General features: G+C 45.1%; 1 protein-coding gene across 1 annotated transcript in view; it reads left to right on the forward strand.

Annotated features, from left to right (window-relative positions):
• Window positions 1-14,717, forward strand: part of MEGF8 (multiple EGF like domains 8) — a 338,669-nt gene that overhangs the window by 184,517 nt on the left and 139,435 nt on the right. Inside the window, exons 26-27 of the mRNA XM_069201403.1 lie at window positions 2,516-2,730; window positions 12,642-12,752. Coding sequence (XP_069057504.1) covers window positions 2,516-2,730; window positions 12,642-12,752 — 326 coding nt within the window. The remainder of the gene's footprint in view (window positions 1-2,515; window positions 2,731-12,641; window positions 12,753-14,717) is intronic.

Genomic DNA, 14,717 nt, shown 5'->3' on the forward strand with positions numbered 1-14,717 from the left:
GCAGGGTGCACTATACCATAGGTGAGGGTACCAGTGCATGAGCACTGTACCCCTACAGTGTCTAAGCAAAACCTTAGACATTGTAAGTGCAGGGTAGCCATAAGAGTATATGGTCTGGGAGTCTGTTTTACACGAACTCCACAGCACCATAATGGCTACACTGAAAACTGGGAAGTTTGGTATCAAACTTCTCAGCACGATAAATGCACACTGATGCCAGTGTACATTTTATTGTAAAATACACCACAGAGGGCACCTTAGAGGTGCCCCCTGAAACTTAACCGACTGTCTGTGTAGGCTGACTAGTTCCAGCAGCCTGCCACACCAGAGACATGTTGCTGGCCCCATGTGGAGAGTGCCTTTGTCACTCTGAGGCCAGTAACAAAGCCTGCACTGGGTGGAGATGCTAACACCTCCCCCAGGCAGGAGCTGTGACACCTGGCGGTGAGCCTCAAAGGCTCACCCCTTTGTCACAGCCCAGCAGGGCACTCCAGCTTAGTGGAGTTGCCCGCCCCCTCCGGCCACGGCCCCCACTTTTGGCGGCAAGGCTGGAGGGAACAAAGAAAGCAACAAGGAGGAGTCACTGGCCAGTCAGGACAGCCCCTAAGGTGTCCTGAGCTGAGGTGACTCTGACTTTTAGAAATCCTCCATCTTGCAGATGGAGGATTCCCCCAATAGGGTTAGGATTGTGACCCCCTCCCCTTGGGAGGAGGCACAAAGAGGGTGTACCCACCCTCAGGGCTAGTAGCCATTGGCTACTAACCCCCCAGACCTAAACACGCCCTTAAATTTAGTATTTAAGGGCTACCCTGAACCCTAGAAAATCAGATTCCTGCAACTACAAGAAGAAGGACTGCCTAGCTGAAAACCCCTGCAGAGGAAGACCAGAAGACGACAACTGCCTTGGCTCCAGAAACTCACCGGCCTGTCTCCTGCCTTCCAAAGATCCTGCTCCAGCGACGCCTTCCAAAGGGACCAGCGACCTCGACATCCTCTGAGGACTGCCCCTGCTTCGAAAAGACAAGAAACTCCCGAGGACAGCGGACCTGCTCCAAGAAAGGCTGCAACTTTGTTTCCAGCAGCCTTGAAAGAACCCTGCAAGCTCCCCGCAAGAAGCGTGAGACTTGCAACACTGCACCCGGCGACCCCGACTCGGCTGGTGGAGATCCGACGCCTCAGGAGGGACCCCAGGACTACTCTGATACTGTGAGTACCAAAACCTGTCCCCCCTGAGCCCCCACAGCGCCGCCTGCAGAGGGAATCCCGAGGCTTCCCCTGACCGCGACACTTTGAACCTAAAGTCCCGACGCCTGGGAGAGACCCTGCACCCGCAGCCCCCAGGACCTGAAGGACCGGACTTTCACTGGAGAAGCGACCCCCAGGAGTCCCTCTCCCTTGCCCAAGTGGAGGTTTCCCCGAGGAATCCCCCCCTTGCCTGCCTGCAGCGCTGAAGAGATCCCGAGATCTCTCATAGACTAACATTGCGAACCCGACGCTTGTTTCTACACTGCACCCGGCCGCCCCCGCGCTGCTGAGGGTGAAATTTCTGTGTGGACTTGTGTCCCCCCCGGTGCCCTACAAAACCCCTCTGGTCTGCCCTCAGAAGACGCGGGTACTTACCTGCAAGCAGACCGGAACCGGGGCACCCCCTTCTCTCCATTCTAGCCTATGTGTTTTGGGCACCACTTTGAACTCTGCACCTGACCGGCCCCGAGCTGCTGGTGTGGTGACTTTGGGGTTGCTCTGAACCCCCAACGGTGGGCTACCTTGGACCAAGAACTAAGCCCTGTAAGTGTCTTACTTACCTGGTTAACCTAACAAATACTTACCTCCCCTAGGAACTGTGAAAATTGCACTAAGTGTCCACTTTTAAAACAGCTATTTGTGAATAACTTGAAAAGTATACATGCAATTTTGATGATTAGAAGTTCCTAAAGTACTTACCTGCAATACCTTTCGAATGAGATATTACATGTAGAATTTGAACCTGTGGTTCTTAAAATAAACTAAGAAAAGATATTTTTCTATACACAAACCTATTGGCTGGATTTGTCTCTGAGTGTGTGTACCTCATTTATTGTCTATGTGTATGTACAACAAATGCTTAACACTACTCCTTGGATAAGCCTACTGCTCGACCACACTACCACAAAATAGAGCATTAGTATTATCTCTTTTTACCACTATTTTACCTCTAAGGGGAACCCTTGGACTCTGTGCATGCTATTCCTTACTTTGAAATAGCACATACAGAGCCAACTTCCTACACTGTGTCTGTGTCATTATCTGATATGCTCTTTGTCGCAGCCTTTTGGTTTGTTTCTTGGAGTGTGATAGTATGTATATTTGTGTCTTCTCATTTGAAGGCGTGTGTGTGTGTGTGTGTGTGTGTTTGAGTGCAGTACCCTTTGTTTTTTTGTATAGTGTGGCCCACAGCAGGTGTTGCCTTACACTGGCTTCTAATGCATTGACAGTGGCGTCGCACACATCCTAACACTCCTCTGTTCCTCTACAGGGCTGCTCGTGGTCTACTATGAAGCTAACTCCACTGATGTGGCTGGTTTTAATGCCACTTACACAGTGCATCGGTGCCTACCCGGCTGCTACCCCAACCAGCAGTGCCAGAATGGCCGCTGCGTGTGCATGAAGGGCTATGCTGGGCCCAGCTGTGCTATCGAAATCTGCCCGGGGGACTGCTCTATACAGCAGGGAAGAGGAGTCTGTAATCTGGTAAGGAGGGAATGTCCTGAGTAATGGGTGAATGTCAGTCCATGAGAGAGGACATGTGACAGAGTAAATGTGTCTAGTGGTCCTAGCAGTTCCTGACCTGGTGTCTTCACCCAGAGCTGTAATTTCCACCTTGAAGGATACTAATAGCGAAGACACGTGGTGTAGTCCGTTAGTTTGCCCTTCATTCTACATTTTACCTTGAAAAGTCACCCCTCCCCCATAATTTTCATGTTCAAATAATGTCAATCAACAGTTTATTACTGAACATTGGTTTGGTGGTCATAGTTGGTTGGTCTTTCTGCATGTGGTGCAGTCTTTGGACCAACTATAATGCATCTACTCCTCAAGCTCCTCCACAAGGCTTTGCACGGCCTGGGAGTCCTAACTCAGTCACTCTTCAAAGAGAGCAATTACTGTGTGTCATCTGCATGGATATACAAACCTGTCCTCAAGCTCCGGCAAACTGGGCAGAGGATGAATTTATCCAATAAAAAGGACATGGGCAGAAGGGAACTATTAGAAATGGGTTTCCTGGTTGGCTAGGGTATGCCAAGCCAGACAGAACCCACCACACTAGTCACGGTAAGTCAGATGCACACCCTAAATTAACCTGTACTCACCCTCGGGTAGCTTGGCGCAGAGCAGTCAGGCTTGACTTAAGAGGCAAAGTGTAAAGTATTTGTGCAAGAGACGCGCACAAACCATGTGAAACACTCCAAAAAGACTTCACACTGGTTTAGAGAAAATAGTCAGTATTTCTCTGTGTAAAACAAGATCAAAACAATAAAAAGATCAGATCAATACATTTTGAGTTATTACTTTCAATAATTCAAGTAGAACAATCCAAGCAGTGCTTTAGTAAGCTGAGTGTTCCCTACTAGTCTCAGTAATTTGAGAATCAGAAACGTTGGAGTAGCTTGGGTTAATGTTCCTCGCGCTGTCCTGGTGGAGCGAGGTTGTGGGGGAAACAAAGGGAACTGGTGAGAGGCAAATCCATGGGTGCCTCTGTTAGGGTGAATACAGTGCCACAATGTCAGCGGGAAAAGTACGCAGTGCTTTTGGCAGCAAGATTATGGTGGGGATGAGGAGCATTTCCTTGCTCCGCTCCGCGTTGTTTCTGAGTGCACCCCTCCCTGGCTGCAACGGTGGAGGCTCCTGGCTGCAGAGTTGATGGGTGGGCTACCCGATCCCAAGGCACAGCCCCACATGCAGGAGTTGCGATGCAGCAGCCGGGCTGGTGTAGGTCGGGTGAGTGCAGTGGCCGTGCTCAGTAGCTTTTGGAGGGGAGCGCAGACCGCGTGTGCTGAGGCACAAAGTGAGGCAGGGATGGTGCCGCTTCTCTGGCATGTTAACACAACAATGCTGGGGGAGCAGTACTGGGCAAAGTACGGCCGAGGAAGTGAGGAGGTGTCCTGCAAGCCCACACCTCGACAGGTCTTTACTGCAATGCCTGGGAGGGCAGTTTGCAGTCATAAGCCCAATGTTGCTCCTGAGACCTTAGGCTGGGGCAGGCGGTAGCTGGCAAGCCCCTGGAGTTGGCTTGAGGGTTCCTTGGGCTGGGCAGAGGTCAGCAGGCAGGTTCATGAAGCACGGAAGCAGTCCTTGGGGACAGTCAGGCAAAACAAAGTGGCAATCCTTCTGGCGTAGCAGGCGTTACTCCAGCAGAGTTTCTTCTTGCTCCAGAAGTGAACTGTCTTGAGTGGGTCAAGAGACCCAGTACTTATAGTGACAAGTACCTTTGATGTGGGGGGTGACTACAAAAGAGTTCTTGTGAAGTGCACAGTTCCCCCTTTCAGATCCGGCTCCAGACTGCCAGTGGGAGGTGATCAGCCCCTTTGCATGGACTCTAGTCACTACCCTTTGAAATGTAAGTGTGACCCCTTCCCAGCCTCCTCCCCAGGAACACCCTTCAGTATACAGATAAAGGCAGATGTAGCCGAGTATCCTGTGTTGCGGGTGTCTGAGGAGGTGCACAAGTGTAGCTGTGGCCTAGCCCAGGTCAGACATGTATTGAAGATGGGCTGTGGGCACACAGGGCAGAGAAATGTCCACTTTCTAACAGTGGAAGTTATAAAATAGTAATAATAAATCCGACTTTACCAGTAAAGAGGATTTTTCTACTTCTATTCTAAAATGTACACTGGCATCAGTGTGCATTTATTGTGCTGAGAAGTTTGATACCAAACTTCCCAGTTTTCAGTGTAGCCATTATGGTGCTGTGGAGTTCGTGTAAAACAGACTCCCAGACCATATACTCTTATGGCTACCCTGCACTTACAATGTCTAAGGTATTGTTTAGACACTGTAGGGGCACAGTGCTCATGCACTGGTGCCCTCACCTATGGTATAGTGCACCCTGCCTTAGGGCTGTAAGGCCTACTAGAGGGGTGACTTATCTATACCTTCATAGGCAGTGAGAGGCTGGCATGGCACCCTGAGGGGAGTGCCATGTCGACTTACTCGTTTTGTTCTCACCAGCACACACAAGCTGGCAAGCAGTGTGTCTGTGCTGAGTGAGGGGTCTCCAGGGTGGCATAAGACATGCTGCAGCCCTTAGAGACCTTCCTTGGCATCAGGGCCCTTGGTACCAGGGGTACCATTTACAAGGGACTTATCTGGATGCCAGGGTGTGCCAATTGTGGATACAAAAGTACAGGTTAGGGGAAGAACACTGGTGCTGGGGCCTGGTTAGCAGGCCTCAGCACACTTTCAATTCAAAACATAGCATCAGCAAAGGCAAAAAGTCAGGGGGTAACCATGCCAAGGAGGCATTTCCTTACAGTGTGCAGACAAAAATGTGTGGAAATCGCATAACCTAGTTTAATGATTTGTAATGATCATATTAAAATATTTGTTTCCAACACTTCAGAAATAACAAAAAATTTGCTTCATTTGTGTTCCTAATTCTGATATATTCTGAAGCCCTTACACGGTTCATTTAAATGTCGTAGTGTACTGGAAAAAAACTCTTTCCTAACCCCAGTATCCAGCAAGATTGTCACATAAATCCTCTCACTTTGATGTCAGAGAATGGAAAGTAAACAAGTGCCCTAGGAAGACCGCGCCTGATGTTTGACCTCGGTCTTTGAATGCACAGCAGATGTGACGAGATAAGAACAAGATTTACAGGCTTTTTTACAGAAAAGGATCACTCGGTAGGATCCTGTAAATAAGGTTTGGGCAAGAGAAGGTATGAACTCAAGCTGGCCAGTCTAAAACAAAAAAGCAAACAAATGGAAAGCAAGAAAATGTGAGTTACAAAGCCAGTGGCAAGCAACAGGCAAAGTGCGTTCCTAGGTCAGCTTTCAGAGTATCCCCAAGATATCTTGAGCAAATCAGACAGCTGTGATGTCTGGTAGGTGTAACCTAAAACATAGCAAAAATAGCTGCTTGACTCATGCCTTCATTTATTTATTTTATTTTTATTTAACTGTTTGTACAGTGAAACTGGTTAACTACTTCTTTATCAAAGGCATCATGTGACTTGTGCCGTTTCATCATGGTTGCTTGCAGCTGGGATTTGTCATTTTAAGTTATCTGAATATAATGACTGAGACTAGCATACCTTTTAACATATAGATGCTTCCCTTAGAGAAGCCAGCTGGTCCAAGAGGACCTCACAACACAAGAACCTTATCTGCAAATTCATAGAGAAGGATGGTAATGAGAACCAAACCACGGCTCTTGCCGAAAGTAATGTCACATTTTTATGCCAATCAAGCCATAGAACAAGCAGTTTAATTCCAACAGCCAAAGTCTCAGGCTGAACAGGCCCTTCACTCACGGACATCATAATGGCAGTCCTGTGTTACCTTCAGGAAACGAAGAGATACAGGAAGGGGAAGCAATTTTTCATCCCTTTGCCACTACAACTATAGGTTTGCCAGTCACAAACGAGTCTGTCGAAAGATAGATTGCCCAAACAATCTACGAATGTTACAAGACAGCAGCGGCGTGGACGGGAAACCAAGAGAACTTCATGAGGCAGAAAGAGTGGCGCTCGCTTCACCGCTAATGTGTCCATAAAATACATCTGCTTGGTGGCCACGGGATCTTCTTTGTACAACTTCACGAAGCATTACTGTGTGGACGTTCAAGCTCACAAAGAGGCACAGGTTGGACAGAAAGTTTATAAATATTAAACCTTTTCACTCCTTTCTCCTGGGGAAGGAGAGTACCACTACTGAATCAGTGCACAGCGGGTGAATCCAGAATATTCACGCTGCAAAACGAAATGGTACTTACCTGATAGCGTTCTTTTGCAACTTGAAGAATTTTCTGCATTCATAACTTACCCAAGATGCTGAAGTTTGAGATGTAATCTTTATCAGAAAAGACTTCTGTATGCCAGTAATTTGCTTGCCTGAAACATACACATAGTTTGCGTCCTTTATTAAATCCGTAGAAATCAGTTTCTTCTTTATAGATGCAAAGGTTTTCCTTTTCTCGTTCTTTTTGTTTCTTGGCTCCCCCTCTTCGGACACTTATGATTTTATAGATAGTTTTGAACTTAATATTGTCTGTAAATTGCTTACCGGCAGTTTCAATAAAATGTGCAGCATTGCGCATTTAGAGTCAAGATTTTGAAACGTTCTGAGTTGTTGTCCTCAGCCTTCTTTTAGGGTCTGTTTGGAGAACATACGTACATTTCAGACATCGTCCTCATGTCTTCCTGTCCTTAGTCCTGGTCCATGAGGGTGTAAGACACCCACACTGGTTCCACTGCGTGATCATACCTTTATTCCTTTGGGCCGCTGTACACGTGTTATTGTGATTCCTCCGTGGCTACTGTGCAGTAAATTCTTGGTTGTGGAATCTTCAAGGTTGATTGATTTACTGGACAGAAGGGCCAGTATTTATATCCTCTCTTTGGCTAGGCCTGTTTACGTAGTTGGCCTACCCCTTTTGTATTTTGAGTGACGGCCCTATCTCTGGGTGGTGATCACCTCATGTCGCGGTCGGGCACCCCTCTTGTCACTCTGTAAACCAGGGTATATTTGGATTGCTCTAGACAAGAGATCATCTAAAAAAAAAAGGCTAATTCCAAGCAGGCAGTGGGAGCTTTCACTGTAGCAGGAGACCTGATAGGCTGCATCTCAAACCCAGAGGCAGCTGGGGAGGAGGAAGACGAGATGATGTAGGTGCAGGCTCCAAATTCTGAGGATTGTGTAGCAACATCATACAAAGTTGGCCACCATTTGAGCAGCACAGTGGATTCCAGAATTCACCCATCTAGGTACACATGTGAACCAACGCATGCAGCCAACCTACATGCAAGTCCTAGACATGATGAAGTAAATGAACTACACAGGCTTCACATGAAGGGGACCCTATAGGCTCTCCTCTACTTAGATAGGTTTAGGTGAAAAGACCTGTACTTGCCCACAGATAAATCCAGAATTTGTAAAGTGCAGCAAATCACGCGTGAGGGTCTGAAGGCTCTGAATTGTAGGCATGAGGAGATTAAGTGATTTGCCCAGAATCACAGAATGTTGAGCCGACGCTGAGACACAAACCTAGTTCCCCCAGCCACGAAGTCATCAGCTCAGGGCGCTATGCCACATCGGCTGTGATCCTGCAACCACAGTCAGTCCATATATCGCCTGGATAGAGGAAACCTTGGGTGCACTTTGGTTGCCCTCTTGAAATTGGAGCAAGCTTTGATGTCCCAACCTCCCCTTTTCAGTCAGATTGAATCCTCTGTATTATCTCCACTGTTTCTCTCCTCTGAGGTCACTGCCTCTCTCCTGTGGAGTTACTGGGGGTTTGAGCATCCCTTCCATGTTGTTAAATCCCTACCTGAGTGTTCTAGTTTCAGAGCCTGCTCCTGTGAAAGATTCCTTCTTTCAGCAACTAGATTGATATTGGAGGCGAAGACACAGTTTGCTCCTCCAGCTGTCTAGCCACTCTACAATTCAAAATCTGCTGCACTATTTATAATGGTGGCAAGTTAATGCAACCATCCTACTTATTCAGTAACTTATCTTAAAGATGTAGCACAGGGAAACCAAACGTAGGTTCCCTGTTCCTCAGCGCCTAAAAGGGGAAGATCCCCAAGACCATTCTCTTGGATATAATACTTGTTGAAAGAGGACGCAATTCTTACCTGCATTCTTGGTGCATTAGAGTGGCTATGATCAATTTTTGTTGTGCATTGGTACACTTGCATGCATTTAAAATATGTACTAGAGGTTTCTCCTGCAGATCACAGTATTACTGGAAAAGACTTCCCACCAGGAATCAGAATATTAAAGAGATAGCAACTCAATCGTCTGTAAATGCTGATGGGTTTTCTAATGTATTTTTATATATTTATATATATATATATATATATATATATATATATATATATATATATATATATATATATAAGAAAAGATGTCCTGATCTGCGTGTTACGGCGCACTTAATTCTCCGGTGGTGCTGGTTTGAGGCAGGACAACCATATTTTCAAAAAACAAGATTCTCTTTCTGTTTTAGCAAGAGAAAACCGCACTCTGTCGTTGTGCCAAAAATACCTTAACTTTTAATACATTAGTGAGATCATAAACAAACAAACAGGAATCCCCTGACGCGTTTCGGTCTCACCAGACCTTGTTCACAGGTGTTTCCTGTGTGCTAATTTCGGCGCTTAAAATAAAGTACTCCAAAGTAACAGAAAAAATACTCAAGTTACACCACTTATCAAGAGTTACTCCATAACATCACTAAATATATATACTTTAACAAAGAAAAATTAAACGTTTTTCTATATACATATTTACCAAATTGTAACAGTGTTTTGACTACAATCCAAGGTGTTTTTCACTGAGTTCCACATTGCATTCTGGTATATGTAGTTTATAGCATTTCATTAAATCAAATTATTTTTAAATATATGTCATAAAATCTTGTTTCAGCGACTAATGGAGACTTCAAAACAATTTCTGAGGTGTGTTAACAAAATATAGGGGCCCTCATTAGTTTTTAATTTATATTCACATTGGATTCATACAGGGAGTGCAGAATTATTAGGCAAGTTGTATTTTTGAGGATTAATTTTATTATTGAACAACAACCATGTTCTCAATGAACCCAAAAAACTCATTAATATCAAAGCTGAATATTTTTGGAAGTAGTTTTTAGTTTGTTTTTAGTTTTAGCTATGTTAGGGGGATATCTGTGTGTGCAGGTGACTATTACTGTGCATAATTATTAGGCAACTTAACAAAAAAAAATATATACCCATTTCAATTATTTATTATTACCAGTGAAACCAATATAACATCTCAACATTCACAAATATACATTTCTGACATTCAAAAACAAAACAAAAACAAATCAGTGACCAATATAGCCACCTTTCTTTGCAAGGACACTCAAAAGCCTGCCATCCATGGATTCTGTCAGTGTTTTGATCTGTTCACCATCAACATTGCGTGCAGCAGCAACCACAGCCTCCCAGACACTGTTCAGAGAGGTGTACTGTTTTCCCTCCTTGTAAATCTCACATTTGATGATGGACGACAGGTTCTCAATGGGGTTCAGATCAGGTGAACAAGGAGGCCATGTCATTAGATTTCCTTCTTTTGTACCCTTTCTTGCCAGCCACGCTGTGGAGTACTTGGACGCGTGTGATGGAGCATTGTCCTGCATGAAAATCATGTTTTTCTTGAAGGATGCAGACTTCTTCCTGTACCACTGCTTGAAGAAGGTGTCTTCCAGGAACTGGCAGTAGGACTGGGAGTTGAGCTTGACTCCATCCTCAACCCGAAAAGGCCCCACAAGCTCATCTTTGATGATACCAGCCCAAACCAGTACTCCACCTCCACCTTGCTGGCGTCTGAGTCGGACTGGAGCTCTCTGACCTTTACCAATCCAGCCACGGGCCCATCCATCTGGCCCATCAAGACTCACTCTCATTTCATCAGTCCATAAAACCTTAGAAAAATCAGTCTTGAGATATTTCTTGGCCCAGTCTTGACGTTTCAGCTTGTGTGTCTTGTTCAGTGGTGGTCGTCTTTCAGCCTTTCTTACCTTGGCCATGTCTCTGAGTATTGCACACCTTGTGCTTTTGGGCACTCCAGTGATGTTGCAGCTCTGAAATATGGCCAAACTGGTGGCAAGTGGCATCGTGGCAGCTGCACGCTTGACTTTTCTCAGTTCATGGGCAGTTATTTTGCGCCTTGGTTTTTCCACACGCTTCTTGCGACCCTGTTGACTATTTTGAATGAAACGCTTGATTGTTCGATGATCACGCTTCAGAAGCTTTGCAATTTTAAGAGTGCTGCATCCCTCTGCATGATATCTCACTATTTTTGACTTTTCTGAGCCTGTCAAGTCCTTCTTTTGACCCATTTTGCCAAAGGAAAGGAAGTTGCCTAATAATTATGCACACCTGATATAGGGTGTTGATGTCATTAGACCACACCCCTTCTCATTACAGAGATGCACATCACCTAATATGCTTAATTGGTAGTAGGCTTTCAAGCCTATACAGCTTGGAGTAAGACAACATGCATAAAGAGGATGATGTGGTCAAAATACTCATTTGCCTAATAATTCTGCACTCCCTGTATTCATGTATTGCATGTTACCTACAATAGCACAATCCCCAAAGTTTCTTTTAAACAAGGCCCTCGCTAAATCCTGCACCTCTGATGGAATAAAATTAATGTTTGGGTATTATTCCTTCAGTCAATTTATATTGATAGCACCAAAATTGTATGTCTATCTGACAAATGACAACGGGAAAGAAAGCATCTTATCAATTGGTGGAAATGACATAAAATAAATGAATGGCAACATCTTATGAGCTATGACAACTCTTATAGGTGTACAAATAACTCCTCATCCTGGTTTAAACCTTGCGGGGTGAGAGATCGGATATCAAGTATATGTCTGGATTCTAGTTGACGCAATTTCTTTTCTCTGTCACCACCGCGTTCTGATTTTAGTACCTGATCAATTACATAGAATGTCATGAGTTCCCACTTGCTATCATGTTTCTGTTCCATATGTCTCACTGTTGCATAGCTCCTATCTATATTGATAGTTGCTCGAATATGTTCTAAAATTCACTTTTTAGTCTCACATATGGTACTGCCAACATATTTCAACCCACAAGGACATTCAATCACATATACTGTGAATCGACTTTTACAGTTCAAGTGCTTACGTATCACTCTCTCCATGCCAGTATTTGTTGAGTACTCTTTCTTATTCACCCCAATTTTACATGCCTTACAGCTGCTGCACTTCCAAAAGCCAGTTTTCTGTAACCAGTTTGCTTTTGTAGTTTGGAAATGGCTGTGCGATAATTTATCCCTTAAGTTTGCTGTTCTTCTGAAAGTCATTAATGGGTATTGTCCCATGATTTCCCCCACTATTGGGTCCATTTGTAAAATTGCCCAATGGTTTTCCAAGATTTTACAAACTTGTGTAGCACTCTGTGAGTATGTTGTTATGAACCTCAGCTGTTGTTGTTTGGCATGTTTAATGGCTTGGTTTCCTCCATGAATTAGTTGTTCTCTTGATGATTGTTTCACACGTTTCTGTGCCAGAGCTAAACACTTTTTCGGATATTGTCTTGCCAGGAATCTCTCCTCCGCTAATTTCAAGTGCTTCTCACACTCTTCCGGCTCTGAGCAGATTTTCTTTATTCGTAGAAATTCTCAATAGGGAATGTTCCACTTTGTTCGTGGTGGGTGAAAATATATATATATATTTTTTTTAAACGTGTTTAATTAGCAGGAACGTTTTCTAAGCATCTCAATTTAAGGTGAATTAATGTGCACTTTTGGAATCTTAGTTACAGGTAAGTAACTTTACCTGTTTTTATTCTTGGGCTTAATTGTGATATTTTACTATGGTGCCACATGTACCTACTTGAAAAGTTCCTAACTTGGGCTTTCTAACTTTTATCTCCTCAGAGCCTGGGTCTGTGCACTTGTCGGGACGGGTTTGCTGGTGCAGACTGTAGCATGCCCTTGGATTCAGGCAAAATCATCTGGGAGACCATCATAGACACGCAGCGCACTGCGGTGAGTCGCGGGGCGCGCTCTGGGTGAGGGTGGTGTGTTTGAAGTAAGAGAAAAGGAAGATTGACTTGAGTGGTGAAATGGATTCTTTTATGAAGAGTAGAAGTGTCTTGAGTTCTTTAGGTCTGACTAGCAGTGCAGTTGTTGCTAGACATTAAAGGAGCCATTTAAGAGAGCTCTCAGGGGTACTACAAAGAGGGGCTTTGGCTCCACCCCTATGTTTGGGGTACAAGGGTACAGGTTTGGATTCTGCTTCCATAGAATTAGTGCTTTCCGCCCACGCAGCTGTGAACATTGTATTGTTTATCCAGTTGCCTGAGCCAGCAACAGTACGGCTGCTTATAGAAGGCTCACAAACAAACTTACGATGGGGTTCTGCGTGACCTTTCAGGGGCACACACATGGCACCGCAAGGCTGTTAAAAAGTCTTAGGTAACTATATAACTTTCAGTGTTTGTATTTCTCTAGCTGGAGCGCTGATAGTAGAATAGTCGTGAAGAACATGTCCAGCACTCTGCTCTTCCCTTTCATCATTACTTTTATACTTTACAGTGCATTTGCGTATTTGGAAGTAGTAATGGCTACACTAATCTAAGTCATCTCCTTAAAATAATTTGATTCTACGATAAAACCAAAGGATGGGATTTGTGGCATTGACAGCCTCTTCCTCTGGCACAAAAGACTCCCACCCTTCCCAAACGTAATTCTATCTTGATCCCATTGTTTCCGAGGCTCTCTAAAGTTGTGCACGTTATTTCAACGAGTAACAGGCCTAGCGCACCCCTGTACACGTCTAGTCCGCACTGCTAGGGAGCTGGCAGCACGTCGCCCTGGAGTCTCCCCATCGGTACCTTGGAGCCGCACATCCCTCAGAGCTCTTGGGATTTCATTACACAAAGCTCTGTGTTACACGTGCGGATGCGTTTAGATTTCAGCGGTCATGTTACTCCATCACAACAGCAACAGATATCCCGTCCGCCGATATATATGTGATTTATATTTCACCGGACGGGATATTCGTTCCCGTTCTGGCCGAGTAACCCGTCCGCCAAAATCTAAACCAGGCCCTTGGTTCCTTAAGTGGTGGGGGAGTAGGAGCCCCTTTTTATATTCAGAACTGTGTTGTACACATGATTCCTCATTAAAATGATAACTCTAGGTATATTTGTGTACAAGGCATGCATGCAGGACTAGCAGAAGGATTTTGTGGCACTCCGGTGCAAAATAGCATTTTGACGTTGGAATACTCTCTGCACTTTTTTTCACCAGCATTGGCAAAGCTGGTAGGGATGGCTTTTATGTGATAAACAACATTTATGCGTACAAACTGTAAAGAAATGGCTCCCTGTTGCAGTTACCCCCCACTTTTTGCCTGATACTGATGCTGACTTGACTGAGAAGTGTGCTGGGACCCTGCTAACCAGGCCCCAGCACCAGTGTTCTTTCACCTAAAATGTACTTTTGATTCCACAATTGGTACACCCTGGCATCCAGGTAAGTCCCTTGTAACTGGTACCCCTGGTACCAAGGGCCCTGATGCCAGGGAAGGTCTCTAAGGGCTGCAGCATATCTTATACCACCCTGGGGACTACACACTCAGCACAGACACACTGCTTGCCAGCTTGTGTGTGCTGATGAGAACAAAACGAGTAAGTCGACATGGCACTCCCCTCAGGGTGCCATGCCAACCTCACACTGCCTATGCAGTATAGATAAGTCACCCCTCTAGTAGGCCTTACAGCCCTAAGGCAGGGTGCACTATACCATAGGTGAGGGCACCAGTGCATGAGCACTGCGCCCCTACAGTGTCTAAGCAAAACCTTAGACATTGTAAGTGCAGGGTAGCCATAAGAGTATATGGTCTGGGAGTCTGTCAAAAACGAACTCCACAGCTCCATAATGGCTACACTGAATACTGGGAAGTTTAGTATCAAAACTTCTCAGAATAATAAACCCCCACTGATGCCA

Source organism: Pleurodeles waltl, chromosome 7 (genome assembly GCF_031143425.1).
Source record: "Pleurodeles waltl isolate 20211129_DDA chromosome 7, aPleWal1.hap1.20221129, whole genome shotgun sequence".
NCBI classification, from domain to species: domain Eukaryota; kingdom Metazoa; phylum Chordata; class Amphibia; order Caudata; family Salamandridae; genus Pleurodeles; species Pleurodeles waltl.